The sequence below is a fragment of the Vanacampus margaritifer genome, chromosome 5 (assembly GCF_051991255.1).
Source record: "Vanacampus margaritifer isolate UIUO_Vmar chromosome 5, RoL_Vmar_1.0, whole genome shotgun sequence".
Taxonomy (NCBI): Eukaryota; Metazoa; Chordata; class Actinopteri; order Syngnathiformes; family Syngnathidae; genus Vanacampus; species Vanacampus margaritifer.
This window is the reverse complement of record NC_135436.1, coordinates 21,697,811-21,718,224: the sequence shown is the minus strand read 5'-3', so window position 1 is coordinate 21,718,224 and position 20,414 is coordinate 21,697,811. Positions and strand designations below refer to the sequence as shown.

The 20,414-nt window shown below is 41.3% G+C and overlaps 1 protein-coding gene across 3 annotated transcripts in view; it reads right to left on the bottom strand.

Annotated features, from left to right (window-relative positions):
- The window catches only part of dscaml1 (Down syndrome cell adhesion molecule like 1), a 124,747-nt gene that overhangs the window by 82,502 nt on the left and 21,831 nt on the right, over positions 1–20,414 (bottom strand). For all 3 annotated transcript variants that reach the window (XR_013294212.1, XM_077566385.1, XM_077566386.1), the window contains exon 3: positions 16,680–16,826. Coding sequence is in view for 2 of the 3 variants with exons in the window: in XM_077566385.1 (XP_077422511.1) it covers positions 16,680–16,826 (147 nt within the window). In the remaining variant the exon portion in view is untranslated. The remainder of the gene's footprint in view (positions 1–16,679; positions 16,827–20,414) is intronic.

Genomic DNA, 20,414 nt, shown 5'->3' with positions numbered 1-20,414 from the left:
CTTCCCAAAATACGGCTGGCGAGATGGACAGATGCCTTCAAAGCAAAAGAGAGGGTGAGCGAGAGGAAAGAGGAGCACCTCCCTCGGCTGCTGCCATGCGGCTTAAGCCATCTGGTGGCAGAGCCTAAATTAATTAGCTCTGCTCATTACTAGTTTGCGAGAGGCCTGCAGACTGAACCGTGCAGGCACCACCAGCTCTGCGAGTATCTTTGAAGAAGCTTCTCATCACAGTATTGAACTATTATTTTGCATTTCTGTGAGGCTCCTATGGAACAATGATTCAAAGGCAGCACCTGCACGATACAAATGACATCCATGAATCCGTTCCAGCCTTCCACCCCAAAATTTTTTTTGCAATGTGATTTGAATTAAAAAAAACTAGCACTTTGTGAAAATGTACAATAATTAAATACACTGTAAAGAACTTTTGAAGATTTTTTTGGAGACTGTCACAGCTCCTCAGTACAGTAATCTGTAGTAATATTAGGATTTCAACACAGAGGATAAAGAATATATGCCTGCATGTATTGTTATATCTGTCTATATGTGATACTCACTTGACATTGATGCTACTTGTGATTCCATCTATGGTATTTTGCGTTTTATTTTTTATTTTTTAGAATTGGTCACTATCTGCCTAACATCTGCTTGTTGTGAAATGAGTTGAGTTCATTTGAACTCATTAAAAAAAATATATATATATTTTTTCCACATAAAACCAAAAATTTGGCTCTTATGTTGAAAAACTCCAAAAGTCGGGTCACTCGTATCACTGTGCGTTTATGATTGTGGGATCAGAGTAGGGCCACAGGAAATGAGCCAATTTCCATGAATTTGCTGGAAATTATTGATTCATTACAACTATACCTTTTTTTTAAATATATATATCTATTTATGCCAGTGACATATAGTGACAGAAAGAACAAATAAATGCTCTTCCATTGCCAGAAGGTTCAACAAAATTGTTCAAAATTGTTCAAGGTAAACGTCACCATTAGACAGAAAAAAAGCCTCCCAATCAGGTTGCGTACAGTATGTTGGGAAGCTCAGTCCCAACATGCCTTCCCTCCCTGCCCTCTTATCCCACATTTGCTTCTCCTCCTTGGGGAGTGCTCTGTGCCACCGCGGAGACGACAGATGGGGCTCAACATCATTGGGATGGGGGGGGGGGGGGGAGACAGAGAATAGGAGGTGGCTTGCATTCATTATTTACATCACTTGGTATTGGAATATTAATGCTAAAAGCAATCGGGCAACCCTTCATTAAATTAACTGAAGATGCAAGGAAGGCGGGGGAGTGGGTGAGACGGAGGGGTGAGGGAGACGGTGGGCGAACGGGCGAGGCGCATTCTGTTAAATGGGCCCTAAAATTAGTGAAGCAAAAAACACCTCCATTAACGGATCCCGCATCTCCTCCACTCACTTTACGTCTCTCCTCGAATCTGCTCTTGGACATCTTTTTGCTTCTTCCACCCACCCCAAAAAAAAAAAAGCTTTTCCCACATGTACCTTCCCCAAACCTATTTGAGAAATATGCATTTCTGCGCTGTCCCTCTTAAGTGCCTTTTCAAAATTTAAACATACTTATGGTGGCACGATGCGTCTTTGGTCCTCTTGTGCATCTCTCTGGAGAGTATACGCCTCTGTTTTCACTCTCACTATCACTCTTTCCTGACAACTTCCTCTCATCACTTATCTTTCATCGTCATATGTTTTCAGACACACACATGGATTAAACTGTGTGTGTGTGTGTGTGTGTGTGTGTGTGCATAAATAAGCAGAGATGAACAACCATGCATGTGTATGCATAAATGTGCAAACTCATGCACACATACATTAGCTTCAAAGAATCTCGCACACACATACACACGGATGAGTAGAAGGCAGAATGGTTTCTCCTGCACAGCAACACATTGCGTATATGCAGCGCCACTCTTCCTATTAGTGGAACGCTGCTACGCGCCGTCGACTTCTGGAGTGCAAACACACACTTATGTCCGCTGCCAACGGATGCCACAATTACACCCAACCCTGATCAGGTGTGTCAACCATGTGGAAAAAAAAAAATAGGTAGGCGACTCCTACATGGCAGAACGTCAAATGCAGTGGGCCTTTACCTAAGCTATTTTTAAATAAAGCCCTTTTTAACCTCAATGATGAAGACACGATGCAAAGATGAGAAGAGGTTTACCACTGTAAAAGGTGAAAATGCTGAAACTAGTTTTAAAGAGTGGCCGACCGTCGGGGCTGGACTAGCCATACGGGGTAGACGTCCGGTGGGCCCGTGCCTTTTAGGCCAATATCATGCAATTTAATTACCGTATTATTATTTGCAACTGATTTTTTTGTTGCAATTGTCTAGTCACATTTGGCCACATTGCTCGGACTGCGGCAGTCCTAAGACTGTGAGTCAAAGCACAGAAGTTCTGGTGGTGTATGCTTTTTCTAATCTTATGTTTTCTTAAAGGGGAAGTCAACCTTATGTTATTTAAGACCTCACTAGTCTAAACATGACATTCTGATTAATATTACATTTGGGGAAAATGAGTTATAAAAGTAAAATCTAGCCGTTTTTATCCATCTCAGGGGGCGGCCATTTTGCCACTTGCTGTCGACTGAAGATGACATCACAGTTGCTGAGGGCTTAGGCAACGACCAATCACAGCTCACCTGTTTTCTGAAGCTCAGCTGTGATTGGTTGTCACCTGAGACCTGGGCAACTGTGATGTCATTTTCACTTGACAACAAGTGGCAAAATGGGCGTCTTCTGATATTGATAAAAACGGCTGGATTTTGCTGCTTAACTCATATTCCACTAATACTAATTACATATTATTCTCAAGGAAAATGTGTTTGGGTTGACTTCCCCTTTAACAACAATTTTTGAGGGTAGTCTTAAAGAAAAGGGAAAAAAAGAAAAGGGCTAATAAAAAAACTGAAACCCTTTACCTCTAAACTGTGGGGCAGAATTGTTCCGTTTGGAAGATCCATTATAATGCTGTTATTTTTACAATCCAGGTTACAATATTTTCTATATGTTGGTGAAGACTTAGTGAGGCACAATGTATTGGTTTTAGAATAAAGACGCCATCAATGTTTAAGACCGCTTTTAAATAGGCATCCCATTTTTATTGGAAGAAGGCAACAAACAATCCTTGAGGGAACCCCAAATCACATATCAGTCTTCTGGGAGCATTTCGCTCCCCCCGCCCAGTTTCACAAGTCAAACAAGCTCACCTGGATGCAATATTGGCACAATGCCACATAAATCTCAGCAATCACTCTGTGTTTGTATATGAAAAGGATGGAAAGGGGGGGGGGGTTGTAAAAGCAGGGAGGGGAGCAATGGAATAAATACCCGTCTGTTTTGCCCCTCAACAGAAATAAACAAGGCACTCACTTGTCAGCCTGCAAAAGAGAAGAGCTCACTGTTTATGCAGACGCACGCACACAACAGTCACAGATAGCAAATGTGGCGTTGGGTGGCTGTCACAGAGAATGGGGGCGGTTGATGAGGGGCACTGTTGAATAAAAATGTGTGTAAGGCACCTTCTATTTATATTTTGCCCTCCCATTGTACTATAGAGATGTGGTTCTGGATTACAGTATAACTGAAAGACTTTTAAACGTCTTAATGAATGTTTTTAATTCTACGTACGATGTAAATAGTGGCAGTATAGTGACATGTTATGACCAGCCCAGCAGTCAATTTCTCCTAGCAAGAAAAATAGGGGACAGGAGGAAAATGTGCCAATGCGAATCAGGTTAGAGTGCGCCATTATGCTTTTTTTTTTTTTTCCTTTTCCATTCTTTGTGCTGAAGTGCTTCTAATGTTGTGATAGGAGGTGTTTAAGTGAGCAAAGCCGCTCCAGTGCATTTTATCTCGTGGAGTGGCTGCATCTGACATACATTGTATTTTTCTACTTGGCAGAAAGCGATGTAGTCAACAAGGATGAATGATCTGTAGTGCAAGCACTCAACTGTCAGCCCCGCGCTTGTACACAAGAGCTTTGTCCGTGCGTGCGTGCATGCGCGCCTGTGTGCGCAAATCCAACGAGAAGGCATCAAGGCTGCAATGACTTTCAACTGAAATGTATATGAGATTCAAATTACATCCTTTTTTTTTCCCCTCTGCGCACCCTCCCATCCTTTGTCTTCTGGGAGCCTTAGTCAGCTAAGCTGGGATATGAAAAAATAAATAAATCTCAGCTCACTTGCCGTTTTCTCTTTTCCTCGCAAACACGGAGGCACGCTAAACAAACACATATTCCCAGTCAAAGGTCAGTTGGATGTGAATGCTGGTGAAACAAAAAGGGAACGCCATGTTTTCACATTATTTCCCCAAATAATGCTGGTGCAATACGATGTTTTCTTTGCTGTGCCTCGTTACCTTTTGATATTAGCAAACAGTAGCTACCAAGATGGTAGCGGTAACTTCGCAACAATATTAAACCGTTTACATTGTGTTAACCGACAATAAAGCTAATGCGTTGTATGTCAGTTCAAACAAAGAAAAACATGACAGCAGACTATTCGGGAGGTAGATTTATGTTGAAAGGTTAAAAGTAAAGCATTAACTCATTCACTGCCATTGACGGCTATAGACGTAAAAAAAATCATTTTAACTATTTCTATTAGTTGAAAAAAAAATCCACTTTTGTTCACAAGAATATGAAAACCTAGAAAAAAATTATTGTACATTTAGAACAGATGTAAAATGTGTGATTAATCGTGAGTTAACTATTGAAGTCATGCGATTAATTACAATAAAAAATATTTAATCGCCTGACCCTTCTCATTTTTAATAATCTTTTCTTTAAAAAAATATATATATTATTTTTAAAAAAATGTCTAGGTTTTCATACTCTTGTTAACAAAAGTGGAAAAAAAAAATGTTAAACTAATAGAAATAGTTAAAATGAATTTTTGACGTTTATAGGCGTTACTGGCAGTGAATGAGTTTTAATAGCCAATGTGCACTTTGCACAAAGCCCGGGAGAAAGAATAGGCATGATTATATGGATGCATTTTAGTTTTAATGGAGAAAAAAAAATCTAGTGAAAAATATAAAAGGGCAAAAATGATTGTCCTGCCTTAAACTAGACTGAAATGTTGACAGTTTTTGCTGACTAAAACTAGACAAAAAAAAGTGTTTTTTTTGGACTAAAATAAAGACTAAAATGGGAAATTAAATTTAAAAAGGGCTGATAATATTAACACTCAACAAAAGACTCCAAAGTAATTGTATCATACAGTTTTAATTTGATTTGAATGAACATGACAAAATACAGTAAAATTCTTCAATAAAAGATAGGGACTATACCTTCCACACACACACACAAAAAAGATTTGTTGTCCCGAGACACGTCTGAAGCTCAAATCGTTATTTTCAAACAAGGTCTCCAGTGAGGAAGAGAGGAGAGGAATAGAAAAATTTGCTTTGCCCTGGGCATTGCAAGACACTGGCGATGCACACGAACAAAGCATTTCCCAAATAGCAAGAACCAATGTACGGAGGGAGAGCGAGAGAAAGCAGAGAGGAGGGGGAATAGAAGTACTGTATGTTAAGTGAGAAACACAAAAAGTCTCCTATACGCCAATGAGGTGCCTTCAAAAGACAGTTTAATCTACAAACTGAGGGGTTGGTGAAAGATTCTGGTTGGTAACCCGGTGGGTAGTAGGTGATGTCTGGTCGGTGCTGGATTTCACTTTCCTTTCTTTTCTTTGATCCTTCCTCGGGTCTCCTGACAACCTCACGACTCTAGCTGGATTCTGAAGTATTCGGTTTAGGGGAACGGTCTGGGATTTTTAATAGGTTTTAGGTGAATTAATGAGTACACACTCACACTCCGAATGAACAATACTGAGCTCTATGGGGAAAAAAAATAATAATAAAAAATCTACAAACTGTCGATGCGCTAGAAGAGTTGCTCAATTCACGTTTTTCTGACCGAGACCAGCAGCATTGGAGCAAAACTTCCTGTTTTGACTATGACTGTAAACCTGAAACGGTGCACTAGATTAGAGCTGTTTGCAGTTAACAACTATTCACGTGTATGTGTGTGTGTGTGTGTGCACGTGTGAGTCCTCAGGGCAGCCTATATATCCCAGAGAGCCCATTGATTAGCTATTAATAAAGCATAGAGATGCCATTGCTCGCAGGGGAGGTCAAAGAGGCCTCTCTTTCACACACACACACAAACACACATACGTGCAAGGCAGCTATGCAGTTTAAATTGCTGAGGTCAGGACAAGTGGTCATGAGAGAGTAGGGCGGGGCCCAAAGATGAGACCATGTTGGATGTCAAAGCGCAACACGGTAAGAGCGAGCGAGGCAAGTCAGGTAAGGGGCCACTAGCAAATACATTGTGCTGTATTTGCTTGGTTTTTCATCTGTTCGTCGCCCACCTCCCACTCTGCACCTCTTCGTCTGCTACCTGTACGCCTCCTCCTCCCCCATTTCTCCCTCGCTAGCATGCACATCTTCAGGTCACGGGTCATTAAGTGCGCTCCAGAGGGGATGTGTTGGAACAGGATAGCTCTCATATTGCCCCTCCCCCACAGCGCAGCAAAATCCAAACACGCACAAATACATGTATGAGCAAAAGGCAGAACAAAAAAAGATTATTTTCTTCGATTTGTTAAAAATTCACTTAGAGGGCAAGTAAATAAATGATTTGTTTGTAAGTCAACTTTTTTATATTACAGCTTCACCTTGCTTGACCATCTTACTGTAGTTCAATGATGATATACAGTTGTATGATATATACAGTAAGAACTGCATTCAGCCCAGCGAAGCTGTTGAGATGATGCGTGGAGGAAAAAAAGATTTATTAATCATGTGACATAAGGATAATAAAAAAAATGGTGTGTGTGTGTGTGGGGGGGGGGGGGGATTCCCAGGTTTAAAGTCAAAACAACAATGCTCATGCATAGAGTCTCAAAACTGAAAATTCAGAGACAAATGGATTCATGTACAGACACAGAGCAAAATGTTCTCATGAGAAATTCATGACAAATTGTCCGTAAATACGAGCACTTGTTGGATGCCTACTGGGCAGTGGTTGTCTATGACAATGCATTTCGAGTAATTATGTCAAAAAAATAAAATCACCTAAAAACTTTTGGAACCATAAAATTTTTGTTTTTACAAATGACTCCTGTTGTACACAACCCAACTAAAATCCAATCTAATCTAATCATAGTTATTTTTCTTCTGATGGAACTACGGCCTTTTTCAAAGTGGAGGGATTTATGAACAGTTTTAATACCAGTTAGTGTTAAAACAAAAATGTCAGCTTTTTAGTAGAAAGGAAATAAATGTCAAGAAAAGCTTATTAGAACCTCCCTAGTCAGAGACACTTAAAATGGCGGCAGTTGTGGGCTGACTCACATTTAACCTGAGTTTGACAGTAAATATATTAGTTATATGTAGTTAGATATAGTTATAATAGTATATTTTTTAATAAAGCCACATAACAGGTTATAAGAGGGTGTGCACACTTATGCAAACACATCTCAATTATTTGTTTTTACTTGCCCTCTTCAAAATATGCCAGTTTGATAGATTGTGAAAACTAACTAACTGATCTTGATCTCATTTTTGATCTATTGCAAAAACCTGATATTTTCTCATGGGGTGTGTAGACTTTTACAGAACCCCCTTGTTAATATCAAGCTAAATTTAGTCCCTAGATGTCCAGATAATGCGTATGGCTGTTAACACTGTCCAAAAGAGCAGCCCTGTAAAGGTCACTTGACGCATCCAAACACGGTGACGGAAAATCGTCGAGACGCCGGTGAACGCTCGTTTACACGAACGGCCGTGGCGCGCACACATCGCCGCCATATTGGTTGTGCTCTGCCACGCAACATGAGATTGCTGGGTGGATAATTATAATAACACAATTTCCTCTCTTTTATATTACATTATGTACGCCATCTTCATTTTTTGACTGTGTCCTCCAATCCTTGATGCACTCTCACCCTCAACCACCCCCCTTTTTTACAAGTGACGTTTTTTTTTTCGGCGAGTCATGATCCATTAATGATGGATTTGAGAAGCCCCCCCAATCATGTATTTTTGCTCTAATTAGCTCCTAAGGCTTAAGAAGGATGAGGAGGGAGGGGCGTGGACTGTGCAGCTGTGGTACATGCAGTGAGGCTGAGGAAGAGGGCGTCGCCGAGGACATCGTGGCGGCCGATGAGCAATGCACGACGTCGGCTGCATACTTGGCGAAATATCTGACAGAGATTGGGCTAGCGTGTGTTTACGCTACTAGCATTAGCGCACAAACACAAGCAGTAATAATCAACAAGGGCAGCGTCCTGTAATCTTCTATCTGCGGGCAGGTCGGTAACAAACGGAAGGCTTTTAGACGGTCGGCGGCCTCTGCCGCACACCCTCGTCCGTACACACCTTGACCGTGTGCTGCTAATGAATTACTAACTAGCAGAGAGGAAAGGGAGCCATCTTCTCCGAGTAAGGCCAAATGAATTCGCCGAAGCACTATGCAAATGTTCCCTGGGCTAACGAGACTGCCTGCATGATTGGAGTGCCATTGAAATTCTGCTCGTGCACAGACACACCCCCCCCCCCCCTCCACGCACTTCCTCTCCCTTATCTCGCTCCATCGCTTTCGCCATTTTAGTCTGCGCACAAAACATCCATGTTCCCATCTAGCCATCTATCTGCATACATGTATATGCCAATTTATAATGTCCTGTTGTCTTCGGGTATCTGTCGATAAGTTACATATATTAATGCATTCTCCTTTATGACACTAAAAGTAATCAGATTACATCAGGGGTGGGTAGATTAAAACGATGGGGGGGGGGGCACATACTATAGGACCAAGCATTTTCAAATAGATAGGACAAATACGTCATTTTAAATAAGGATAAAAGCTTTGTTTGTCTTTTTTTTATTGAACCAATGCAGAGAAGAGTATTTTGATGCTCACACGTGTACAAAAGATCCGCTGCTTAGCTACAAAGTTTTTGAAGCAAACAAAAAAATAACCACATGCTCTGATTTTACTCTGATACTTTCTCAGGACAAAGGGCTCTCTTACATAAAAAAAAATCCCATTCAAAGATGGCACAAAACTGCTGAATGGTAAACCAGTATTAAGAGCAAGAATTAATTTCGTGCAAAATTTCACAAAAATCAACTCACTTAAAGATTACAATCTTATACGATCCTATGTTCTACATGTCAGTCAAAATTGCCCAATATATTAAGCCAGTGGTTCTTAACCTGGGTTCGATTGAACCCCAGGGGTTTGATGAGCTTACATTGAATGGTAACCGCTTAGCGCGCTAATGCTAATCACGATTACTAACGTTTAGCATAGGCTCATTTTGTTAGTGTTTAATAATTCTCATGCACAAAAGAATAAATAATTTGTCATTACATCCACTCATTTCTAATCGTAGATATAATAAAGTATGTGTGAACTAAATGACAGTTATTGTTTGTTTATATTGAATGGTATCCGCTAGCGCGCTAATGCTAATCGCGCTAATGCTAATCGCGATTGCTGACATTTAGCATAGGCTCATTTTGTTAGTGTCTAATAATTCACATGCACAGGTCATAAATAATTAGTAGTTATGTCCACTCAATTTAACTCGTAGATATAATGATTTATGTGTGAACAAAATGACAGTTAGTGTTTGTTTACCTTAACTCATTCACTCCCAGCCATTTTCACTGAAGCCACCCCCTTCGCTCCCGGCTGTTTTACTGGATTTTGACTGATTTTGCAAGGTCCACGGAATATTGTGTTCTATTGCTATAAAACCATGGGACCTAACAAAAGAAAGATTAAAGTCTCTTCTTTCATCAGGAAAAAAAAGGATATTTCTGTCTTTTTCAGCAAAAAAAGCTGGTTGCAACACGGCCCCGGCTGATCTCTTATACTCTGCTGCCACCTTCTGGACGTTTTTTTTGTATAGATACCATAGCTTTACGCCACCTCTTCATGTCAGAAGCTGCATCGAAGCATGAAAAAAAAAACCATTAAAAAGTATAAATACGTTTTTGGGAGTGAAGGACAAAGTATTAAAAAAATGTATTTACACATTTTTGGGTTTGAATGAGTTAAATAGTATTCGCTAGCACGCTAAGTCTAATCACGATTGCTAACAGTTTAGCAATTAGCGTAGGCTAATTTTATTGGTGTTTAATAAAGCTCATGCACAAAAGAACAAATAATGAATAGTTCTATCCATTTGAATGATTAATCGATAGGAAAATCGATTTTTAAAAGATTCGATAGTGACAGCCCTCATCTGTATCTATGTCCAGTAGCGACGCATCTGCTCCTTTATCCATCAATCTGACTTTGGGAGCGACAACTCAACCTTTCAACACAAATAGAAACTGCGGCCTGATCAGTGGCTGGACAGCAGTCTATGCTTCCCACACACACATGCACACGCACACACACACACACACACACACACTCAAACAGAGCGCACTCAGAGTCGCTCTGCACCTGTTCTCGCTGTAAAACATCCAAACAGGAGTGCTGAATAAATAACCCACCTAACACGCATCACTGCCAGGTTCACACACACACACACACACACACACCACATCCCGTAATCACACATCAATAAGTAAACACCGCCCATTTCCCATCCACAGCAACCCGACTGCCCTCGTCCCCGCGACCGAGGCGAGGAACAAACTGCTCCCATCCTAAAGACAAACACACGGAAATGCTTACTGGTCAAACAGTAGCACAGATAAATGGAGAAGCTCCAAAGGAGGATGGGCTGCTTTGCGGTGGGCATGAGGCTCTTGTCGGATGCATCTTTAATGACAGGACAGTCCCTTTCAAGCCCCAAGCTGCCTCGTTCTCCCTTGGGGGGAGGCTGGGGACTGCAAACTGCACACATGCACACAAAGTACACACCCCTCTCTTCATGGTCTCTTCCTCAAACGGCAGTCAGTCCATCATCTTTCCATTCTATGCCCACTTTGCCACCTGCATAATTTAGCACGTAGCACGCTTTCCTGCCACTTTGTCCTTTTTTTTTATGCCTATTCTGCCATTTTTTCCTCGCCTATCCGTTGTTAACGTTCGCGTTTGACGGAGCGGAAGGGAAAAGATGATGCTTTGTCACTTTATCGTCTAATAAGTGCATCTCGAAGTGGGGGTTCAATACTGAAAGGGGACGGTTGGAGTTAAAAAAGCGTGGAAAGTGAGAGTACATGGGGATTCTGCAGGGTGGCCACAAAATGGAGACTGGGACAGAGGCTGTGTGTGTGTGTGTGTGTGTTTACGCGTGTGAGTGCGTGTGCGCAGAGGATTAAACAAGCCCGATCAATGAATGCAGAAACACGCGCACAGCAGCCACACTTTGCTGCACTGTTCGCACCCACAACTCTCTCCTCACTACATCAGCCAATCAATGCTGATGTGGAGTCCATAACTTAACCAAAATCAATCCATCTACATAACCATCAGTTGACGCCGCCGCTTGGTATCTTCCAGAGCTGATTTTGGGAGGCGAAGGAAAGATGTTCACTCTCAATTCTTCTTTAATTTATTTTAATGGATTAATTCGTTTTTCATGACCAACAATTTAAGGCTATTCTTTTACTAGTAATTCGTATAGAGGAACTTCCTTTTTGTTTACCTCTCGAGGAAAAGTGTCACGCCATGAATGTGCTATTTAAAATGCCTTAGAATGTATTTATTCAATGGAATCAAGAGTTTTGGATCCCATAACTAAAGACTCAAATCAAGCAATTAACTGCCACTGACGGCTATAGATGTCAAAAATTCATTTAAACTATTTCTATTAGTTTAACATTTTTTCCACTTTTATTACCAAGAGTATGAAAACTTAGGAAAAAAGTATTGTACATTTAGTACAGATATAAAATGTGTGATTAATCGTGAGTTAACTAGTGAAGTCATGCGATTAATTACGAAAAAATTTAATCGCCTGACACAACAATCTTTTCTTCTTTCTTTTCTTTTTTTCCAAAGTAATTTAAAAAATATATATATCTTTTTTTTAAAGAAAAGATTATTAAAAATTAGGGGCGTCAGGCAATAATTTTTTTTAATCGTAATTAATCGCATGACTTCACTAGTTAACTCACGATTAATCCCAAATTTTATATCTGTTCAAAATGTACAATAAAAAAAAGATTCTAGGTTCTAATAGAAATAGTTCAAATGAATTTTTGACGTCTATAGCCGTCAATGGCAGTGAATGAGTTAAATTAGATCTCTTCATATGAAATAATAGGATGTGTATCCCCATTTTTGTTTTAAATATAAAACAAAACTTTTGACTTAGATATACTATTAATATTGCCATTAAAAGAAATGGAAATGCTAATACAGCCAACATTTTTATAACATGATTTTTTAAGAAAATAGCAGTCTTATAGTTCCCTAAAATACAAATATATATATATATTTTTTGTTGTTTGTTTGTTTTGTTTTTTGTCCAATTTGACAATAAACCTCAACTCGGAGTGTCATTAAACAAGCTTAAAGCCTCTTTTCTTGAAGAACTGTTGGCAATCTGTCAAACCGCCGCTTGTTGAGTTCATTGCTACCATCTAGCGCTCATTTCTTAAATTGTTGTTTGCAAGTCAAAGCAAAAATAACTATCAAACAAGCGACAGCTCATATCTCGGGTCACTCAAAGGTCAAGGTACCGCGCTGTAGGTTGTTCCTAATATTCGGCACAAAATTTGTGCTAGCCATGATTTTAAAAATAGCTCATTTAAAGGTTTGTCATGTTCTTGCCTAGGAGACCCCCATTACTGCCGGAACAATTTACATGATGTTGATAAAACCGCAAGTGATAATTGAAAAAGAGAATAATTCATATTATAAGCTGCGAGTTCTCACGTGTCATGTAGCCAGCGTGGACTGATAAGGACGCATGAGGTGCAGTTTTATAACACTCCCTTGTATCCGTTAATCAGCATCCTCTTCATAATCATCAATGCAGGATTAAATTTGTGCCTAGTAAAAGTGCAATACAAACACACCATACCAGTCTTATTTCGAGGTATCGGGTAGTTGCGTGGGGGCCGATACCAGTGTCGGTTGAATGCAGCTGTACAATCGCATATTTTGATTGGGACTTTTTCTTTGTTTCATTTTATTTATTTAAATTCATAAAAATGTTGTGTGTGCAAAATGTGTCAAAAAAAGATTTTAAAAAATAGCAATTAATTTCATGCATTTTTTAGGAAAAATGCTATATTGGGGTATACTGTATAGGTCTTTCTTTAAAATCAACTGTCATTAATTTAATGGAAATTTGATGTATCAAAAGTACTAGTAATATCAGGACCTGGTATCGGTGGCTACTCAAGATTTCAATACTCCTACTAGTATCTGTATGGGGAAAAACGGGGTATCGAACATTCCTATTAAAAACATATCTTTCCCCGACAGTATTTATGTGTGTGCGTGCGCGTGTGCTGTGGTGAAGCACTAATACAAATCAAGCAGTGATGCATCCTCACACCTTCCTCATTCCTCCTGCCAGTTCGCACCCGTTACCATGGTGACCAGATGAAACTCACGCTCATTTTAAAGTTGAAGATGGTTACTAATAAATAAGTGACACGCACACACTCTGACAAACACAGTTCCTTCTGGCACATCCGTCAACACTTTCCAGCTGACGAGCACACAGATGACCATTTTCTAACTACAGTGCGAGGATGCAATCAAATCACATGGACACGGCGAGGGAGTAGCAACAGGGATAGCGAGCCCACGCCGAAAGCCTGTCGACCCCCCCCCCCCCCCCAAGTCACACACACACTCTGCTCTGTGAACTCTCCAACGCAAACAGATTTGGCTGTCAAAAAGTGACACGACACCCAGGCGGGGTCGTCTGGCAGTGAGGGCAGCTGTCAGCAAACACCCGCCTGCCTCTTCATCAAAGCCCATTCAAAGTCAACTTTATTGACCAACACGGCCGTTCGTGCGACGCGTGTCATCCCGTCAAGTCCGCACCTTGGCATACACGGACCTCTTAATGGATGGCAAGCCGGCGGAGCATCTCGGGCGCGAGCGAAAAACACAAAGCTGCTCTTGATGGATGGATGCGAGGTGCGTGGCGGGGGGGGGGGGGGGAGTCATGTGATCGTCTCGCTCTGTGTGTTCGACAAAGTGCTGACACAGGCCATCATGCTGTACAAGAGACAAATATGGGAGGGTCAAAGATGGACGGAGAACAGAGAAGAGAACCTCCCTGTCATTGATAACGCTTGTCATCCTGCATGGAGACAGACATGTACAAAGACGAGAATATAGATTCCACTCTTCCGGGAAGACTTTCTTCAAGATTTTAAAGTGCTGTGTGTAGGGAAAGGCATATGACTAAATCACCTTGATTACATTCAGCAAAATTAATGACTCGGGATGCAACGACTCATTAGCTCCCAAAAAACGTATAAACACGTTCTATTTTAAATATCGCTATGGTCCCAAAAAACGTATACATTTTTTATTTTTATGATTTTTTAATTAGACGTGGGAATCTTTGAATGTCTCACGATTCGATTCCGATTTTTGGGCCTGCGATTCGATTCAGAATCGATTTTTGATTAAGCGCGATTTTTGATTCAAAATGATTGGATTGGCAATGATTTCTGCTTCAAATTATGGATGTGTAAAAAATCTTCATGATCTACTCCAGTCTGACTCGCTAATGCTAATTAGCGCGCTACACGCTGCACTTTTATCACTCAAAAGGACTGCTCCACACTGCAACAAAACAACTTTTATTGGAATAACTTGATTGTGACTTTTTCCTTCTACTCTCTAATGTGGCTACAACTTAACAGTGTATTAGATCGCGTGGAACCACACTGCCCCTAAGTGGCCAAATCGGGTACAACATGAACAGCGCTCCAAATAAAGACACACACAGACAAAGGCAAGACAGTAACAAATAATTTAAATAAAATAGATTTTGGGACATTTAAAATCGATTCTGAATCGTACTAAATGAGAATCGCGATTCTTATGAGAATCGATTTTTTTGGGCACGCCCCTATTTTTTATGCTAGAGCATACAGAAGGCTTTGATACAGCCTCTGACCTGAAGAGGTCGCTTAAGCAATGGTAGTTATTACAAAAAAATGGCCAGCAGATGGCAGCAGAGTAAAAGAGATCAACCAGGGCCATGTTGCAACAAGCTCTTTTCCTCAGTGTTTTCAACAGGTTTATAATAATAATAATGATGATGAAGCTTAGCTATAGTCTAATGCTAATGCTAATGCTAATGCTAATTGCTTCAAAACAGAAACAGATACAAATATACTTTTTTTCCTTGATGACAGACGAGACTCGAATCTTTCTTTTGGTTTTCATTTGTTTTCCATAATGTCAAGTAAATGTTACCTTACAAGATTGTCTCATGGGAAGATTTAATGCTTGAATAGGCGTGATTATATTGATCATATTCTTCTTGGTAATACATTACTATTCCACTCTAATTCATTATGGTTACATGCAATGCAAATTACCATACAACATTTTACGACAACGCTTAGGGACACACTGATCAGCTTAGTTGGAGATCCATATAAATCGTGTGTGTGTGTCCACGCACACGTATAATGTTCTTGCTTGTTCATCGTAGTGAATACGTCCAACAGCTGATCAATAACACACTCCCACTGAGCTCTTACCACACACGGGGCCATGATGCAGCGGCTCTGAAACACAAACACACACATTCACACACACACACACACACACACACACAAATACACACACAAGAGAGGGTCTCACCATTCTCACACTGAGGGATCCGTGACAAGAGAGAGGGGAATCCAACAGCAAGCTTTATCGATCCAGACTGGAAAACCCCCTCAGGCCACACACACACACACACATACATGTACACACACACACGCACACACACACACACACACTACAGTTGTGCTAGATCAATGAGTGCTTAAAGTGAAAGACACAACCAGCACACACTCAAACACACACATTAATGAGAGATGAAAGGGATGCTCGGTATCAGCGATAGAGATAAAGGGCAGCAGGAGTGCAACATATCGTCTGACCTAAACAGTCTCATCTGACACCCAACAATTTGCCATCGCTCCGCGGAGCAAATGTTAACTGCTAAGCATGTACACACACACACACTCACGCGCAGTGTAGGAGGCCTTTCCGCGGTTATCGTCCGGCGGAGGGCGAGGGTGCGTATGCTCGCTTTGTGTGACTGTGATGAGCAGCTAAAAGGGTCCATCACTCATCAAATTACACTCCCCTTCGGGGCCACACAACACACACAAGTCCTATCTCTCTTTCTCTCTCTCTCACACACACACACAGAATACATCCTGATTTATCCCCGGAAAACGGCTGTTAACAACAGCGGTGTCAGTTAGCGAGCAGGCAAAAGCCATTTCATCTTCTTTTGGACCGAGTTGTTCATTTTTTAAATCCTTCCCTCCATCTTCCTACTAAAATTCATTACAGCAGCCAAAATGTGTTGAACAGCTCATTTCCATGACAGGGTTTGATGTAAAATCCTATTTTGTAAATTGCTGATCCAACTCTCAAACACTGTTTGACTCCACCGGCATTTGAATGTTGATCAAATACACCGAGCATATTGTAAAAACAAAAAAAAAAACGGTATCCGCTCCTTACCTGGGACAATGGACACGGTGTCTTTCTCCCAGGACACCACGCTGACGTACTCTTGGACGGCAGAGGGGATGAGGCACTTGAACACGGCGACATTACCTCGCATGGAGCGCTGGTCAGCCACACGGACTGTGTAGGGCTCCCGGAACACTAGTGCGGGAAAAGGGGAGAGAACAGAATAGCCATTAAATGTGATCGTTCTAACAGTGAGGTTATTCACATCAATATAGGAACGGCAGCTTTATTTATATAGCGCATAAGGTCAAGTCAAGTGTGATTTAATGTGCAAACAAAAATGAATTCTACAGTCAAAAAGGGAAAATCTGATTATGTTGGGATTAACTTAACAAAAATGGGCATACATTTTTTTTTTTTAAATTGTAGGCTTCCTGATCAGGGGTGGGAAATTCCAATACTCCTGATTCCAATAAACAGGATCGTTAATCAGGCTTATGCAGCGCTTGCTGAAGAGCTGTTTATAGAATTATATGAATCAGGTGTGTTGGAGAAGGGAAACATCCAAAACCTGCAGGACTCTGGCCCCAGAGGGCCGAGTTTGGTCACCCTTGCTTTACATCATAGGTGTCAAACTCTGGTCCTCGAGGGACGCAGTCCTGCCGGTTTTGGAGGTTTCCCTCTTCCAACACAAGCTGATTCCAATCAGCAGGATCGTTATCAAGCTTATGCACAGCTTGCTGATAAGATGATCATATATCAGGCGTGTTGGAGAACGGAAACATCCAAAACCTGCAGGACTCCGGCCCCACAAGGCCGAGTTTGGCCACCCTTGCTTTACATCATAGGTGTCAAACTCCGGTCCTCGAGGGACGCAGTCCTGCCGGTTTTGGAGGTTTCCCTCTTCCAACACAAGCTGATTCCAATCAGCAGGATCGTTATCAAGCTTATGCACAGCTTGCTGATAAGATGATCATATATCAGGCGTGTTGGAGAACGGAAACATCCAAAACCTGCAGGACTCCGGCCCCACAAGGCCGAGTTTGGCCACCCTTGCTTTACATCATAGGTGTCAAACTCCGGTCCTCGAGGGACGCAGTCCTGCCGGTTTTGGAGGTTTCCCTCTTCCAACACAAGCTGATTCCAATCAGCAGGATCGTTATCAGGCTTATGCAGAGCTTGTTGATAAGATGATCATATATCAGGCGTGTTGGAGAACGGAAACATCCAAAACCTGCAGGACTCCGGCCCCACAAGGCCGAGTTTGGCCACCCTTGCTTTACATCATAGGTGTCAAACTCCGGTCCTCGAGGGACGCAGTCCTGCCGGTTTTGGAGGTTTCCCTCTTCCAACACAAGCTGATTCCAATCAGCAGGATTGTTATCAGGCTTATGCAGAGCTTGCTGATAAGATGATCATATATCAGGCGTGTTGGAGAACGGAAACATCCAAAGCAGGGCCGAGTTTGGCCACCCTTGCTTTACATGATCAGGATTTTTTTTTTTTTTTGGGCGAATTCCCAATCACGACCAGCGAGTTAAAAAGAAATGATAACGGCAGCTTATTCCATTTGTGTGCAGCACAACATCTAAATGCAGCTTCACCATGTTTACTTTCAACTCTGGGTTCCACTAATTGACCCAAGTCTGCAGATCTCAGAGTCCTACTGGGTTTCTCGTTAATCAGCATTTATTTAATGTATTCAGGACCCAAATCATTCAGTGATTTATCGACCGTAGCAGAATTTTGACATCTATTCCACAGCTGACAGGCAGCCAGTGCAAAGCCTTTAGGACTGGATTGATTTGATGTTCTGATCTTTTTGTTTTGGTCGGAACCCGAGCTGCAGCGTTCTGAATAAGCTTCAACTATCTGATTCTCTTTTGCGAGAGTCCAGTCAGTAGACAATTACAATAGTTGAGTCTATTGGCGATAAAAGCATGGATAAGCTTCTCTTGGTCTACTTGGATCATGCAGTCCTTCAGTCTGGATAGGTTTTATGCAGGGGGGCCAAAAGTAGTGTGTTCATTTTGAGTTAATTTAAAGTCCCTTAAACGCCATTAATTTTTTTTAACGCGTGATTAATAACCGCCCCTTACTTGGAAAGTATGTACTGGGGGAATTCCAGTCGTGACGCAGCAGACACGTCCATGTCAAAATTTTGCAGTAATAAATGTATATAATAATAATGCATATATTTGTGGAAACTGGGGTCAAGTCGTATTTTACAATATAAAAAATGTGCAGAAAGATTAGATAGCTATCCATCCATCCATCCATTTTCTTGACCGCTTTTCCTCACTAGGGTCGCGGGGGTGCTGGAGCCTATCCCAGCTGGCTTCGGGCAGTAGGCGGGGTACACCCTGAACTGGTTGCCAGCCAATCGCAGGGCACACAGAGACGAACAACCATACTCACAATCACACCTATGGACAATTTGGAGTGTTCAATTAACCTGCCATGCATGTCTTTGGAATGTGGGAGGAAACCGGAGTACCCGGTGAAAACCCACGCAAGCACGGGGAGAACATGCAAACTCCACCCAGGAAGGCCGAAGCCCGGACTCGATCTCACGTCCTCTGCACTGGGAGGCGGACGTGCTAACCAGTCAGCCACCGTGCTGCCCTAGATAGCTATTAATATGAAAAGTAAAATGCACTGAACTGTTGCTAATGTCTTACAAATGCAATTATGCCATCTAGTGGCAGGGAAATTACCTCAACACAAATCAATATCACATTCTGCGTTTTTTTTTGTTTTTTTTTACAGTACATTAAATCTTTTTAATTTTAACTAAATTTTAGGAAATGACTGTGTGAATGACTAAAAGATGCAGCCATATTTCAATTAGTCAAACTTTTTTTTAACTTTTATGTTATCAAGAGTATGAAAACTTAAAAAATATTTTGTTGTACATTTAATTGTACATTTAGAACAGATATAAAATTGGAGATTAATCGTGAGTTTTGACTATTGAATTCATGACATTAATTACGATTAATATTTTGAATCGCCTGAAACCCCTAGTTTTATGTATGGCTATGATGCATGTCAAAAAAAAATTTTTGAAAAAGAAGAATAAGCGGGGAAGATGGACCTTTTCTTTAATGTGTCCTATGTAATTATCTTTGCTTAGTAAACAACAAAACAACTATGTATAATTTTATATCAGCTCTGAAAACCATTATTAAAAATGAATTTTTAAAAAAAATGAAAAGGAGAGTTCAGGTTTGTCATAAGAAAAACATAATGTAGGTCTTGTAAACAAAGGAGCTGGTCTGAAGTCGCTGTGATTGTAAGGCGGGCTGACTGGGAGCTGCGTTGAAGGGGATGCGCAGTGAGTGGCCTTTAGCCTTTCAACGAACAACGGCGCAGATGCGCAGAGACGGCGAGGAGCGCGGCGTGGCTCGCGGCCGCTGCGACTGTCACATGCAGGCGCCAGGCATCACAAACACGCGGCCTGCACATGGCACGGCGAGCGTGGGGCGGTGAGTCGGTGCCAGGGTGGCGGTGATTAAGACGTGGCTTAATGATGAAAACGGTAGCCGGTAGCTGAGCAAATCATCTCCGGCAGTTAACGCTGTCACATTCCGAGATGTTGGAAATCAGAGCGGATATTTGTCTGTAAATTTGATGAACTATGTTGAATTTATGGATTATTTTGCAGCAGCGTGGTGATGTATCGTGGTAAGCCTGTCTGCTGCACAGTTCTGAGGTTCCGGGTTTGAATCTCATCTACGGCCTTCCTGTGATCAAACGTATTTAGATATGTTCGCAAATGCT